General features: G+C 40.5%; 1 protein-coding gene across 1 annotated transcript in view; it reads left to right on the top strand.

The window, feature by feature from the left end:
- The window catches only part of ptchd4 (patched domain containing 4), a gene marked incomplete at both ends in the record, with an annotated part of 191,243 nt that overhangs the window by 20,821 nt on the left and 154,697 nt on the right, over nt 1–15,725 (top strand). Inside the window, one exon of the mRNA XM_079255046.1 lies at nt 40–535. Within this exon, the coding sequence (XP_079111172.1) occupies nt 40–535 (496 nt within the window). The remainder of the gene's footprint in view (nt 1–39; nt 536–15,725) is intronic.

Genomic DNA, 15,725 nt, shown 5'->3' with positions numbered 1-15,725 from the left:
CAACAAATCTGACATCAGATTTATTTGAATTATTTGCAGGATGGCCGCGTGTCCTTCATCGGACACCAGCTGGGTGGAGTGTCCTTCTCGCCGAACAGTCGTGACCAGCAGGTCAAGTTTGCCCGTGCTGTCCAGATTACCTACTACCTCCGTAACCGTGGACCTGTGGTGCAGGATGCCATCGCAGAGCGCTGGGAGAACGAGTTCTGTGCGCTGGTCAACAGGCTGTCCACGGCGGAGGCGCCGCACGCGGCAGATCAGCTCCATATCCAGTCTCTTACTTCATTCAGCCTGTGGCGGGACTTCCACCAGACTGGCGTGCTGGCTAAAGGGGAGGTGTTGGTCAGTCTAGTTCTGGTGCTCCTGGCCGCCACCATCTCCAGCTCCATGCGAGACTGCCTAAGGGGGAAGCCGTTCCTTGGCCTCCTGGGAGTGCTAACCATTTGTATCGCCAACGTGACGGCTGCAGGGATCTTCTTCATATCGGACGGGAAGTTCAACTCCACACTTCTGGGGATCCCATTCTTTGCCATGGGTGAGTGGAAATGTGGGATGTGTTTGGAATGGTTGGGTAAGGGGCTTATCATGCTTCACGCTCACAGCAGCTTGAATGTATTGGCAGTACTGTGATTTTTGGCTTGTCAGCAGTTTTGTTTCTTCCAAGCATGCAGCATACTCTCTTTTTCATTCTGTCAGCTTTAGACAATGTTTCTGAATTGGATGGAGCGCCAGTTCACATCCAACATTAGAGAGATGTTGTTTGATGAAAGACAGAAAGAAGTACAGAATCCTTACAAAGGCACAACTAAAACCCCTTCAAATGCACAAAACCACAGGTAGACTCAGAAAACTGCACTTTGGCTTTGTTTGGTTTTTTTTTACATTTTTTCTGGGACTTGAATAATGTGAACAATGAAAAGTTTTTCTGGTTACTGTTTGGAAAACCTAAACAAGATTGTTACGTGGGAGAGGCTGTTAGAAAATATAACAAGTAAAAAGAAAAATAATTACAGTGTTTTTTTAAAACTTAAGAAACAAAAACGACTATTTAGGTAATTGATGAAGACTTCATTGATTAATCAAGTCACTGGATAAGAAAGATGTTTTGGATTTGGTTCAGTTGGTTCAGGATTTGGAGAAATTTTTCACATCTTCCTTTGTCTTGGTTTGTTTTTAAACTGCACTTTGCTCAAGCATACCAAACCGCCTGGATGTCTTATAGTTACAAGAAATACTTACTAAAGAGTGTTTCCTCGGATGAAACCTGAGCTCCTTAATCGGCCAGGACCAAAAGAGGAAATGGTTTCTCTTCTGTTGGCTCTTTCATGGCAAGTAAACAGTAAACAATGGAGCCATGTGATGCAGTCTTGTGGTTTCTAATATTACTGTGGTGTGCAGAACATGCATACTTTTCTGAACACATGGTGTTAGCTTTGTTTTTCCTCCTACCCAAACTATACTCTCCCAACTTTCTTCTTCTACAATAGATGCTTTATTGCAGTTGTCTTGTATCAACTTTACCCTTGGTCTACTGGATAGTCTGTTTTCCCAAGTAAAATCAGATCCCTAATTTCTTTTTTTCTTTTTCAGAAAATATAACAAATTAACTAGTTGGTGTATTTAAATGCCTACAACACTTTATATATCGCCCCAGTGTGTGAGAATTACTCCCATCTAGTGGTTCGCTAGTCAACTGCAAACAACCAAGTACTGTTTTCTGACGCACCCTTATTTAAGCACGTTATTACCGCTATCAAAAGGTAATAACGTCACAAATGGGAAAACATCAACAAGTTGGAGTGTCCCATCAGGTGATGAGGTATGAAACGATACATGACTCTGTTTTGTTATTGATGCCAAGCCAACTTTATTCTAAAAGCACTTTCCAACAACTACTGCTAAACAAAGTGCTGAACATAAAACAATTATTAATAGTAGAACATTAAACAATAAAACCAGTAAAAACAATGGAAGCAATAAAAGCAAACTCATTCTGGTTAAAATGCCAATGGAAAGAGGTGGGTCTTGAGAAGGTATAAGTTACAAGCTGCCCTCCATGTGTTTGGTACCCAGCTGCTGCTAACAGCTATGCCACTGTGTGAGAAATCATGTGACTAGAGGGTGGACATCATTATTGTTTCTGGTGGAACATTAACTACACATTGTAAAAATGCTACCACCATTCCTGCTGATATTGCTGTTTGCTACACTGGGTATACATGCAAGCTCATGACAACGCACTAGGAATGTATGGCTCGAATGCAGAGGACGGACAGTGGATTTCATCTGTGCTCACTCATATTTAACATCAACATTAAAGGAATCCTGAAAAAATGTTAGTAGTAATAAATGTTAGTAAATGTTATCTTCAACTGTTGCTCAAAGTTGAGATGTTAAGATAAGAATCCATGTTCACAAAACAAGACCCAAAGTGCATGTTAGTGCAAACATGACTTTGCTTCTAAAGAGGCTTAGGTGTACATGGAACTATATGTAGCAGGATGTTATCCTGTGTCAGATAGGGGGAACATGTAAAGGTTAGAAATTTTCTATTTCTTCTCTGTTTTAACAGAAATTTAATCAGGATTAGGAAAAGATTTGATTTTTTACCCTGAAAATACATTTTCTGCCGGCTGTAGACATCAACAACATGAATGTAGGCCTCAGTATTGTGGAGCTTTTCTTCATTTATTAGAAGTATGCCTTTTTTGGGCTATTTGTCTGAAAATATGGCCTAGGCTTATTGGATTTATTGTGCCTGTTCTCTCTCTTGGTACTCTGACTTTCTGACTTGAATTGCTACTGTAAATTCTCCCTGGGAGTGAGCTGGAGCACGAGTTGTTGTTGGTCGTGTAGTAGACTGGTGAACTGTCCTGGGTGCACTCTGCCTCTCACCTGATCATGGCTTGGATCATGTGAGAGGATCCTGCTGTAAAACAAGCAGGTATGGAAAATGCCAGAATGGAGAACAGCAGATATTATGGAGCTGCTGAGGACCTGAGCAAACTCTGCAAAAACTGATTAAATTAGTCCATTTTCTCAAGGTGGTAAGAAGAAACTTGTTCTGGCCCGGACAATTCATTCTTCATGTCGTAGCGCTTGACAGGGATTTGAATTGGGCAGTGCTCAAGTCTTCATATACTCTATAGTATAATAATATGCTCTATAGATTTGTTCTGCCTCACCACTACTGTCAGCTGGTTCTTACATGTGTCACGGTGGCTGGAGGGAGGTGGACCCAAATGCAGGAGTCGGGAAGCCAGTATGCAGAAATCAGATATCCTTTTAATCCAAGACAAGGAGAAGGCCAAAAACCAACGAATGAACCAGCAACACAAGACAAGAAGTGAGGGGTATAAATACACGGAACACAATGACAGGTGAAGTAATTAACAAAATGAAACCAGGTGAATTCAATAACAGGAAATCAATGAAGCTAAACGAGAACCGAGGGAACTAAACAGGAAACTACAAAATAAAACAGGAACCCTGAAAACAAAGCAAAGGGAGAAACCCAAATCCTGACAACATGTTTCCATTCAGCCTTATTAAACCATTCACTCCAGTGGAAGACTACTTTATACCTCTTGCTTTTCAGCAGCAACACTTTAAATGTCTGACCAAACAATCAGCTGTTATTGGACAAAGCATGGAAAATGATTCTGCTCAGAGAAGAAGCATCAAGAACTGCCAACACTGCAAGAAGAAAAGGAGTTGCATTTCTGTTCATCAGACCTCTACTTCTTCAGCTATACCATGTCCATTTACTCTACAGTACATCTTGCGCTTCCTCCCTGTGCGTTACTAAGGTCACAGCATCCCTGGGGCTTTGGCACAGCTCTGCTGCAGGCAGGTTGACATAACTGATGTTTAAGTAAGACTCAGGAACAGAAGGCTGGATCAGCTCCTTGTGACCTAGAGGCACAGGAGGAGAAAGAGGAGGAGGCGGTGGGTGAAGGGAAAGGTGTGATCGGGTAGTGCGAGGAGCTAAAAAGGAATGTCAAGGAGAAAAGAACAAAGAGAAACTGCATGGGATGAGAGAGAAAGTTAGGAAGAAGACAAGAGGGCATGAAGGAGAGAGAGACATATAGAAGGAGGAGGTGTAGAAAGTCGAGGGAGATGGAGAGGACTTGATTAAGTCTGTGATTTCTGATGACAGGACCTCAAAGGCAGCAGATGTCTACCTCTGTCCTCTTGGGAAATCCTGCCTGAGACACACCCCTATCACTACATCAGTGCCACATCAGGGTAGACGCCGAGGACTGAAATGGAAACTGATACCCAATCTGTCATGACAATGAAGCACCACCTGCTGAGATGCCATTTCAGTTTACAACAGGGTATTATATTTGAATGCATTTCTTTCTTTTTGAACCAGAAACTGTATGCTCTTTTTGAATTTGATGGCTGTAAAACACCTTTAAAAAAAGAACAATGAGAAGAAAAGACAAGCTCCGGAGTGGAGATGACAAGACAGGTAATCGTACCAGCAGCCCTAAAAGAAGATAGATTGAAAATGTTCAACGTTCCCGAGGGATCACAGCCCTTTGCCAAGAGCAGAAAGAGTGTTGATCCAGGCTTGTGAAAGGGTGGATTGGAGTCCCACGAGTATAAAAGGTAGAAAATGTCTCTGCAGAGACTCAGAATTTAAACTTTGATCCTGTATTCGAAGACTTTATCTCTTGTGACTTGAGAGAAAACAATAATATGCATTTTAGGATGCATATGCACTCAGATTATCTTTGGTACAAACCAGAAATCTCCAAATTGTGTCCTTGAGGGCTTGTGTCCTGCAAGTAATAAATCTTTCACTAAAACAAAACCTGATTTAAATCAAACTGATCTCCAGAACTTGTTCACAAGTTTTGCACATGTCTGTTCATGACACAGAAATTTGAATCAGATGTGTTGCTGCAGGGAAATATCCAATACCTGCAGGACACCAGCGCTCGAGGACCAGAGTTGGAGACTCCAGGTACAGACAGTGCGTCTCGTTGGCAATGACACATCTTAAAACATGCAACTTCAGACTTGGACATGAAAAAGCTTTTCTAACCAAAGAGGATCTGGTTTTTTTCAGTGTATTTGATGACAGATTTATTGATGCATTAGGCTCACAATGAATATCAGTTTCAGCCACTGTCACAATCAGTCACCAATGAAAGTCATTAATTTATTATCCTAACCGCTTAATCCAATGAAGGGTCGCGGGAGAGCTGGAGCCTATCCCAGCAGTCTTTGGACAAAAGGCAGGGTGCACCCTGGACAGCTCGCCAGTCCATTGCAGGGCCCCAATGAAAGTCATTTATTTTAAATACAATAGATTGTAAAGTTGCCTTGTGTGAGAAATTTTAATTATTGAGCCCAGTGTAGAATGACTACCATGGTGGTGATACTACAAAACAGTCTCCTGCTAATATGTAAATCCACCGGCTTTAGCTTTGATTGCAGCAGCGTTCTATATGGTATTGTCTCCATAAACTTATGCATACTTCCATAAACATAAAGTATGCATGTTCTGCAATGTCATAAGATTTATTTCCATCCAGATTAGCATTCATTTTTAGTCAAGATCTTGCATTCATAATTGGAGAGACTACTGAAGTCTCAGTCTGAGTGAAAACAATGTCTAATCTTCCTTGAACCAGTCTTTCATTGACTGGGCCCACTGTCAACTTAGAATTAACCCCTGCCATCAGGGAGGGAGGAATAATCTGCTCATTCAGTATACTCAGGTATCAGGTGACCTCATTCTTTGGGTACATAATGTTGCACAACCTAGACCTGAACCCAGATGTAAACCTAGACATGATCAACTGTAGTAATCCCAGATTACTGACCTTCCCAACAGGCTTGTACAGTGATGATGTCTGTATCACTTTATCGGCCTCTCTTCCTACCCTGATGCTCCCATCACTCTGGAACAGGGTCCGTCTGGACTCATCAGACCACATGAACTTCTTCCTGCTCCAGAGTCCAGTTTTTATGCTCCCTAGCAAACTAAATGTGGACATTAAACAAAGCACTGAGTTCTACTGTTCATTGATTTCATCAAACATTTAACCCTCTGGGGACCAAGGGTATTTTAGAGAAATAAACCTGACTTTTTTTTTTTGTTTAAATGCTAATAAACACACCTTTCAATGCCCCATAATGTCATATACCTTGTTTTTTTTTTTCCTTTTTTTTATTTTGAATTGAAATATAAACTGCTATGTAAAGGAGGCTCCTTTGCTTGAAATAAAGAGTATTATAATTTTGAAGCATGACTAAAGGTACTGAAGGGGTCTGAAGCACCGCAGCTTTCTGAAATTAGTCAGCTGCACACACTGTATCTGTTACCAAGTTATACATCTGTTACGACGCCGCCGTTCCGTTTATGTTGAAATAAACTACGTGAGTAATGCAAATGTTTTTTTGAGCAATTACGCATGGTATGCGTGCGTAAAAGCTGTTGTTTTCATCATTTCTCGGACTTGTAAATACAGAAGGCAGCTATCCGACTGCTAATGACACGATGCGTAGTGATTGACACTGTTTGGAGGAGTTTCCTGGGGCGTCATCGGCTCTGATTGGACAAACACGTGTCATGCGCCAAAGACAAAGGCTCTGATTGGAACACCTATTTTGACATAATACTGTATCACCTACAAATGGACTGCAGTGATGCCGGAACTACCGTCTGAAAGCCTGGAGTCTCCCGATTAAGAGGAGAAAAAAATAAGTTTCTATCTTTTATGGTTCAAAAGCTATGCTCGATTAAACACAGCATGGTCCCTGGCATCGCCGACAATGCCAGCGTCCCCAGAGTGTTAAAGTGATTGCCGTTTGCACCATCAGTCCGGATTTTCTTCTGACCTCGTCTCCCGGGAAGATAATGATTCCCTGCTATCTTCTAGTCATTGATACCGCCTCGGACAGTTCCTAACACAATTTTATCTTTTCCACTTTTGGTTGTTTTTATTATCCATGAAGTTATGAAACCCAGACAGAACCATGAATAAATGTCCAGAAATGTATTTCAAAACTTTGTATTGTGACATAGTATTTTATTATTGAATTAAATTAGGAAAAAACTTACAGCAAATGAAATTCTACAAACTGTGATTGTGAGGACATCCATTGTGCTCACATGTTGTCTGGAGTGGTTACCTCAGAGGTTGCAGCTGGCACCTGAACTTGTGCTCATGCATGTGGAAATGGATTTTCACGCCTAGCACACTCCTCAGAGCTACAGTTGGAGTTCATCAAACGGTTATATTTCACTCTCCTCTGCTGTAAAAAATTTTCATCTCTTAAAATGGATGAAAAACCAAACAGATAAAGAATCCTGCTGGGGGTTATGAGGACAGTGGAGCTCCATAATCAACATGTTTTCAGTCTTTTTTCTGTAGTCTGTAAAAAGTACCACCAGTGTATGTTCACAACTGCTGGGAAGTATGAGGAAATCTTTTGGAATTTCTCTTCATAAACACTGGGCTTCAGCAACAGTTCACCTACACAATCAATGACACCTTTTTGTAACAATAAAATAAATAACAACACCAACTGCAAAGGTAAAAATGATCAACAGTAGTAATAAAAATGCACACATGATGATACAAGTTCATTTCAGACCTCTGTTGTACAGCCTAATGGCCGATGGGATTAATGACCTTTTGAACTGCAGCACGGTTCAACAACGCAGTCAGAGGAGCCTGTTGCTACGGTTACTGCGCTTTTCTGCCACCATAGCATGCAGTGGATGTTTCACATTGCTTGAGGTTGCTCAAGGTGCCCTGAGATTACGTTGATTTGAAATTATGCTACTCACATAAAGCTTAAGGTTCTGAATTGAACTGAATCGAAGCACATTCATAGTTCTAACTCTTGTTAATGAGTCAGATCTAACTGTTGATGTATCAGTGGGTATAACTATTAAAAGATCTTCATAAGTTCCTCAGTCTGTCATCTTATCAACGGAGACAAACTGAGATGAATGCACCTCAGTCTAGCAAGCTAAAACCTTCATTTAGCAGTATTATCTCTGTGGTCATGAAGCTTCCTGCAGGAATCCCCTGACTAGTGGACCAGGGGACTAGTGGACTAGTGGGTGAGTGGACTTGTTCTGTCTTTTGCTTTAATCTTGCTGTGCAAAGACTTCCTGTATAGAAGATTTATGACTGAAAGATTTCTACAATCTCACAACATTTTATCAAAATCTAAAACACCAGATGCAACAATTTATCCTGCAACCATCCGGGCATCAACCCTAACCCTAACCACATGGTAACAAGCGCCTTTGCTAAGGAAGAGGTACACATCCACTTCAAAACCTCCTTCTGCTCGGTCCAGTGATTCATTTGGACTATGATATACACAATAGAACTAATTATCTTATCTTAATGTGGTCCCATGGCCTCTTAGTTGGTTCTGGTTGCCTTCATCTCCTCTGTGGAGATTGTATTAACACTTGAGATCACAAGTGTTCTGTTAAAATCTCATTAAGTGTAAAATGAGGGTGATATCAGTGAAATCATCCTGGTGATATTGTCTCTATAGATAAATTAGATCATCTTCAGAGTTTCATGATTGGTTTGAAATGGTGTAATTTTGGATGGTTTTTCTCAGATAAGCACACAGGATTGGTTGCAGATTAAAACATGGAGCTGAATGTGAAACACAACCTGACTTCTACCATCCAGCTTCGCAGCTTGTAGATCATGTTGCTGTGCAAGTCTTTATGTCTGAACTACTTGGTCTATTCTTCAGAGTTTACTATGATCTGATGATTTTTTGACATTTCTGACATATGTTGCTCCTGTACAGCTGTAAATGAGCATATCCTGATGCTGTTTAGATAATAAATGAAAAAGTGGCTTTACTGAAAACCAAAAAGGTAAAGTTATGTGGAGGTATTTGAGCTTGTAGAGCTAAAATCAGCTCCGTAAATCTGAGCGATTTGTACATAAAGTTGTTGAAGAAACTTGTTTAAAAGAATCTGTGTAATATTGGAAGTGATGCTTCGTGTGATCAGTTCACATTCGCCTACTGTTCTACCACTGCTGGGATCGACTCCAGCTTCTCTGCAACCCTTAATGAGAGCAGGCGGTTCAGAAAATGGATGGATGGAGTAATATCATGAATATTTAGTTTGCTAAACTCATTTTAAAGATAGTGTAGCTGGTTGGTTTAATTTGACTTATTCAAGTAGTCAATCCTCATAAAACTGATCAAATGGAAATAGGGTTGTGTATTGGCAAAAATCTGGTGATGGAATATACAGAGGCAATGATATATGTTGCCATATAATAAGCTAATTTTTTTGCCATTTCTCTTCAGTAGAACTTTAAACACTTTTTAAACACACAAAGTTGGGAGAGGCTTGACATCATCTTTATGAATAAGGACAGAATGATCTTCATTTCACTTCAGAATAAATAAAAACATTTGATCTTTATGTACAAGATGAATATAAAAATTCAAATCTGCCTTGTTAGTAAAAATCTCAAATAGATATATGAAATATATACATTTTTAATTCAAAGTATTTATCAGTTTGGTAAAACAAATCTAATCATTGCACTGATAAACAACCAAGTTTGCATATATAAAATATTGATACAGTGCTTTTGAATATTGATATATCACACAAAATATCATATTACAGCATCCGTATATTCTGTAGTCTGAGGAAATAAAAAAGTAGAGTAATTCAACTGAAAAAAGTAGTGTGGACACTGAACCCACACACACTGGAGAAGCAGACAAAGCTCCACCAATGTGAAGCAGAAGCTGCTTCCATCAGTTGCTCCTGCTTCCCGGACGTTGGGTGAAGCTCTGAGAGCGGCCAGACCTTCCTGACCGCAAGCGTGAAACCTCTCTGTCTGATGGAACGGAAATCAATTCATGAATTTCCAGCAAAAGACAACTGCTGCATGTTTTAAAGTATTCCTTACTACTGTGAGAAAACCAGGGAGGCTTTTCTTCTTTCCAACTTTATAGCGCCACCTCACAACAACGTCGTCTCAGGACACTTTACAGACATCAATCCAAGCCAATTTATACATAGCTTAGCTAACAGAAACTAACTGACTGCATCGAATCATGACTTCGATCCGATCCCCCATCCGGAACATGCCTGAGGCGACAGTGGGAAGGAAAACTCCATTTTAACAGGAAAACAAAACCTCCAGCAGAACCCGGCTCAGGAAGTCCGGCTCTGCCTGGACTGGTTGGGGTGGAGAGGACAGGAAAGATAGATCAACATGTACAACAGCTTTTCTTCAGGAAGACCTGCAGAAAAAAGGAGAAATAAGTTAATAATGTCAATACTGCCATATGTTTATACATAAAGGAAAAGGAGCAAGGTATTATTCAGTGCATCAAGTGACGTCCCCATGACTGCATAAGTAATGGATGGCTAGTCTTCCCCTAACTAAATGCACATAACCTGGACAGTTTGGCCCATGTAAACTTCAACTCAGGAGATGCTCGTCTCCTAACTAGAAGATTCATTAAAAAGGAAGGTCTTCAGCTTGATCTTAAAGCTAAAGAGCGACAGCCTCCCAAACCCAGACTGGGATCTGATTCTATAAGAGGAGAGCCTGATAGCTAAAGGCTCTTCCTCCCATCGAACTCTTAGAGACTCTGGAGCCACAAGTAGACCTGCAGTCTGACAGCAAAGTGCTATTTGGAATGTATGGAACTACGGGATCTTTAATGTAAAATGTTGTTCAGAGACCAGGATGAGCAAACACGTTGGGGTTATTGAAGCAATTGTGCCTCATGTCAAGTAAAAGCTAGAAATGCTGACAATGCGAGACATGGCATTGTTTGTAGTTTGTGTAAGACATGTTCTTTTCAAACCTAAAGCAGCCGCACACAACTCATGTACTGTAACTTCAGGCAAATGTTTCTGCAGTGGCAGCTTTTCTTGGTCCTGCGCTTCACTCTACAGCACATGGGTTGCAGCTGCTGCTTTATGCGCTCTTGCTTGCACGTCGCATAAATTTAGTCACTTTGCAGTAATATTACTTGGTTAACAATCACTCAGTCCAGGCCTGAACCGCACAGGAAAGCTGGTGATAAAGCAGCAGGTCCATATCTGGTCTTGTCCATTGTAGTGGACTTAAGAATTGGAAATAATAAAGTGAAGAGTTCATGGCTGATGCAAGCTGTCTGAACAGTTCTGGGTACTGATCACTGCACACAGCTGAAAATAAAAAAAATAAGTTAAAAATCTGTTCGAACGCTTCCTCTTGAAAGCTGAATTCAGCTTGTTAAGCTGCGTCATGATTTCCCTCCAACTGTTTCATCAAAGCCTTCCTTCACATCAGAGGAGAACTAATCCATTATTCTCTCTCAACCGTCTAACTAATCACCTTTAGATCATTACTTAGACATTAGTTGGGGAAGAACCTCGGCACAGACCTTTGTTCTCTCCATCCCTTCGCCCATCTGCTGTCTCACTTGCAACTTGCCCAATTACTGCTGAGTCGAGCTTGTTGCTTCCCTCTCTCTGTGGACGTGTGACGGGCGCTACAGTCAGAAAGAAGAGCACAGAAAGCCAACTGCATGTTTTTACCTGCAGTTACGGCCGAAAAGTAGTTTAAGACGACAGAAACTGTTGCTTTTTTACGTATAATCCTGCAGATTTCACATGAAATTTTACATGAAGTTGACCGATTAGGTTTAAAGGCATTTACACACCGGGACCGATGCGAATAGATTTCTGTTGATTCTAGGAAAGAGAGGAGGACTTGGGGAGTTTCACTGTTTAATCCAGGTGCTGAAGCTTGACCACGGCAGCTTCAAGACGTCCGTGAGACAGCGGGAGGATCTGCTTTAGCAGCTAGCTGCTTGCTTTAAGAAGCAGAGAAGAAATAATAAAGATTCTCGGCCACGATGATACAAAGTCTGAATGAAACATCGGTGAAAGCGACGCCTCGCAACTGCTGATCTGTCAGTCAACACGCCTTCTCTGATTGGTCGACTGTATATCTTTCAGATGTAAAGAAGTTGTCAGCAGATCAGACAAAAGCAGCATCAGGTACATGAAATGCAATTCTTGTAATACAACATATATAAACACGAGAGCCACAAGGTGGGTAAGTCCAGCTGGACCAGTTATGAAGGGACTCTGGAAGACCACGTCTCAGAGTTATAAAACCACCTTCCTAAAGTCCAGTTTGCTGTCCAGATCTGCAGCCCTTTGACACAGTTTCTGGCATCGGGTTCTGTGCTGTTGCCCAGTGTCTTACTAACACTGGTGCACGTTACGGATGTGTGGATGCCGGGAGTGTGACAGGGCTAAAACAACAGCCACAGAAGAGAATAAATCCTCGCAAAAGAGCTAAAAAGAACTCTGGATTGTGACATTGCCATTACTACTGATATGTGGACAGATGATCCCAACCAATGGGGATACACCACATCTACTGGTGTCTCTACTGGGCGGCTGTAGCTCAGGAGGAAGAGCAGTCGTCCTTCAACTGGAAAGTTGGGGGATCAATTCCAGGCTGACTAAGATGCCAAAGTGTCCTGGGGCAGACACTGAACCCCAAGCTGCCCCCCCCAATGTGCCTATCAGGGTATAGGTGAATGTGACAAGTAGTGTAAAGCGCTTAGAGTGGTCTGCATGACTAGAAAAGTGCTATATAAGTACCAGTCCATTTACTGGCTTCAGTTTCCAGTCCTCACCTCATCAATGAGGACTGGAAACAGTTTTTTTTACTGCGGTATTTAAGTTTTAAGGTGGGGGATGGAAATGCATCGTCACATTGATGTCTGTCGTCTGACATTCGTTTGAGCAGAAACTCCGCCCACACCAAGTTCCTGCTGCAAAGTATTATAATCTGTATTGAGTTTATGTTACGTAGAGTGGACTTGGAATCACTGTGTGTTGTAAATAAAACCAGCATTTTATCAAGCATCTCTTGTAATTTATGAGAAATGTATCAAACCATTTTTTTTACAACCTCATGAACTTACAGCAAAATCAAATAACTAACCAGCCGGTTAGTTATTTGGGCAGCTTCAGTTTGGTTCTGTATTATTCAGTTTGGTTCTGTATTATTCAGTTTGGTTCTGTATTATTCTGTTTGGTTCTGTATTGTTCTGTTTGGTTCTGTATTATTCAGTTTGGTTCTGTATTATTCTGTTTGGTTCTGTATTATTCAGTTTGGTTCTGTATTGTTCAGTTTGGTTCTGTATTATTCTGTTTGGTTCTGTATTATTCACTTTGGTTCTGTATTGTTCTGTTTGGTTCTGTATTATTCAGTTTGGTTCTGTATTGTTCTGTTTGGTTCTGTATTGTTCAGTTTGGTTCTGTATTATTCAGTTTGGTTCTGTATTATTCAGTTTGGTTCTGTATTGTTCAGTTTGGTTCTGTATTATTCAGTTTGGTTCTGTATTGTTCAGTTTGGTTCTGTATTATTCAGTTTGGTTCTGTATTGTTCAGTTTGGTTCTGTATTATTCTGTTTGGTTCTGTATTATTCACTTTGGTTCTGTATTGTTCTGTTTGGTTCTGTATTATTCAGTTTGGTTCTGTATTGTTCTGTTTGGTTCTGTATTGTTCAGTTTGGTTCTGTATTGTTCTGTTTGGTTCTGTATTATTCAGTTTGGTTCTGTATTGTTTAGTTTGGTTCTGTATTATTCAGTTTGGTTCTGTATTGTTCAGTTTGGTTCTGTATTATTCTGTTTGGTTCTGTATTATTCTGTTTGGTTCTGTATTGTTCTGTTTGGTTCTGTATTATTCAGTTTGGTTCTGTATTATTCAGTTTGGTTCTGTATTGTTTAGTTTGGTTCTGTATTATTCAGTTTGGTTCTGTATTGTTCTGTTTGGTTCTGTATTATTCTGTTTGGTTCTGTATTGTTCAGTTTGGTTCTGTATTATTCAGTTTGGTTCTGTATTGTTCTGTTTGGTTCTGTATTATTCAGTTTGGTTCTGTATTATTCAGTTTGGTTCTGTATTGTTCTGTTTGGTTCTGTATTATTCAGTTTGGTTCTGTATTGTTCAGTTTGGTTCTGTATTATTCAGTTTGGTTCTGTATTGTTCTGTTTGGTTCTGTATTATTCTGTTTGGTTCTGTATTATTCTGTTTGGTTCTGTATTATTCAGTTTGGTTCTGTATTGTTCTGTTTGGTTCTGTATTATTCAGTTTGGTTCTGTATTATTCAGTTTGGTTCTGTATTGTTCAGTTTGGTTCTGTATTATTCAGTTTGCTTCTGTATTGTTCTGTTTGGTTCTGTATTGTTCTGTTTGGTTCTGTATTATTCTGTTTGGTTCTGTATTATTCTGTTTGGTTCTGTATTATTCAGTTTGGTTCTGTATTATTCTGTTTGGTTCTGTATTATTCAGTTTGGTTCTGTATTGTTCTGTTTGGTTCTGTATTGTTCTGTTTGGTTCTGTATTATTCAGTTTGGTTCTGTATTATTCAGTTTGGTTCTGTATTGTTCTGTTTGGTTCTGTATTATTCTGTTTGGTTCTGTATTATTCAGTTTGGTTCTGTATTGTTCTGTTTGGTTCTGTATTGTTCTGTTTGGTTCTGTATTATTCAGTTTGGTTCTGTATTATTCAGTTTGGTTCTGTATTGTTCAGTTTGGTTCTGTATTATTAGGCCCGAGCACCTTGGCGGTGCGAAGGCCTATTGTAATTGCAGCGTTTATTAGGCCCGAGCACCTTGGCGGTGCGAAGGCCTATTGTAATTGCAGCGTTTATTATTATTATTAGGCCCGAGCACCTTGGCGGTGCGAAGGCCTATTGTAATTGCAGTGTTTATTATTATTATTATTATTAGGCCCGAGCACCTTGGCGGTGCGAAGGCCTATTGTAATTGCAGTGTTTATTATTATTATTATTAGGCCCGAGCACCTTGGCAGTGCGAAGGCCTATTGTAATTGCAGTGTTTATTAGGCCCGAGCACCTTGGCGGTGCGAAGGCCTATTGTAATTGCAGTGTTTATTATTATTATTATTATTATTATTATTATTATTATTTTTATTCGGACACTTCGCGTGCTTTTTTGGAGGCCTGAACGTGCTCGAAAACTCACCAAATTTTGTGTACCCCCCCCAAGGGAATACGAAAAATTTGATATTTTGAGGTGCTCCAGAATGTTTGGGCGAAACTGAACGAGAGCGCCACCTATTTTAGGTGCCCCGCCACTGCATGTCATTAATCTTTATGAAAATTCATACACATGATCTACATGACAGGACAAACAAAAAATCCTCTTAATGTCATGGTGAAATGTCGACAGGAAGGCGGCCATTTTAGGTCAAAGTCAATATTTTGGCGTTTTAGCACCTCGCATTTTAACGAACTCGTCCTAGAGCTTTTATCCCACTGAGCCACAAATTGCTCAGGATGTTCAGGAGGCATGTGTGATTAAATGTTGTGTTATTTCTTCTAATAGGAGACTTAGTTTACGAGGGGCGGGGCCTCAAAGTTTGATGTCTCGCCATGAAAAATTAAACGGATATAACTCCCACATAAAGCAACATTTCTGCACCACATTTGCTAGATATGATGGCAGTCCCCTCCTACAGAGTTCTATATGTCAATATTTTGATTATGAAATAGCCACGCCCCCTGGAGGTCAAAAGTGTTGTTTTTTGCTCACACACCCAGAACTCTGGCTTGGTAGACACCACATGGCCCAAATTCACTCAGGCATCACAAAACATGTTGGTGAAGAGATCTGGTAAAGGACCTTGCTCTACGCTGCACGGCGTGCCCGTGA

Source organism: Telmatherina bonti (assembly GCF_933228915.1).
Source record: "Telmatherina bonti genome assembly, chromosome: 16".
NCBI classification, from domain to species: Eukaryota; Metazoa; Chordata; class Actinopteri; order Atheriniformes; family Telmatherinidae; genus Telmatherina; species Telmatherina bonti.
This window is presented reverse-complemented; position numbering and strand designations above follow the sequence as displayed.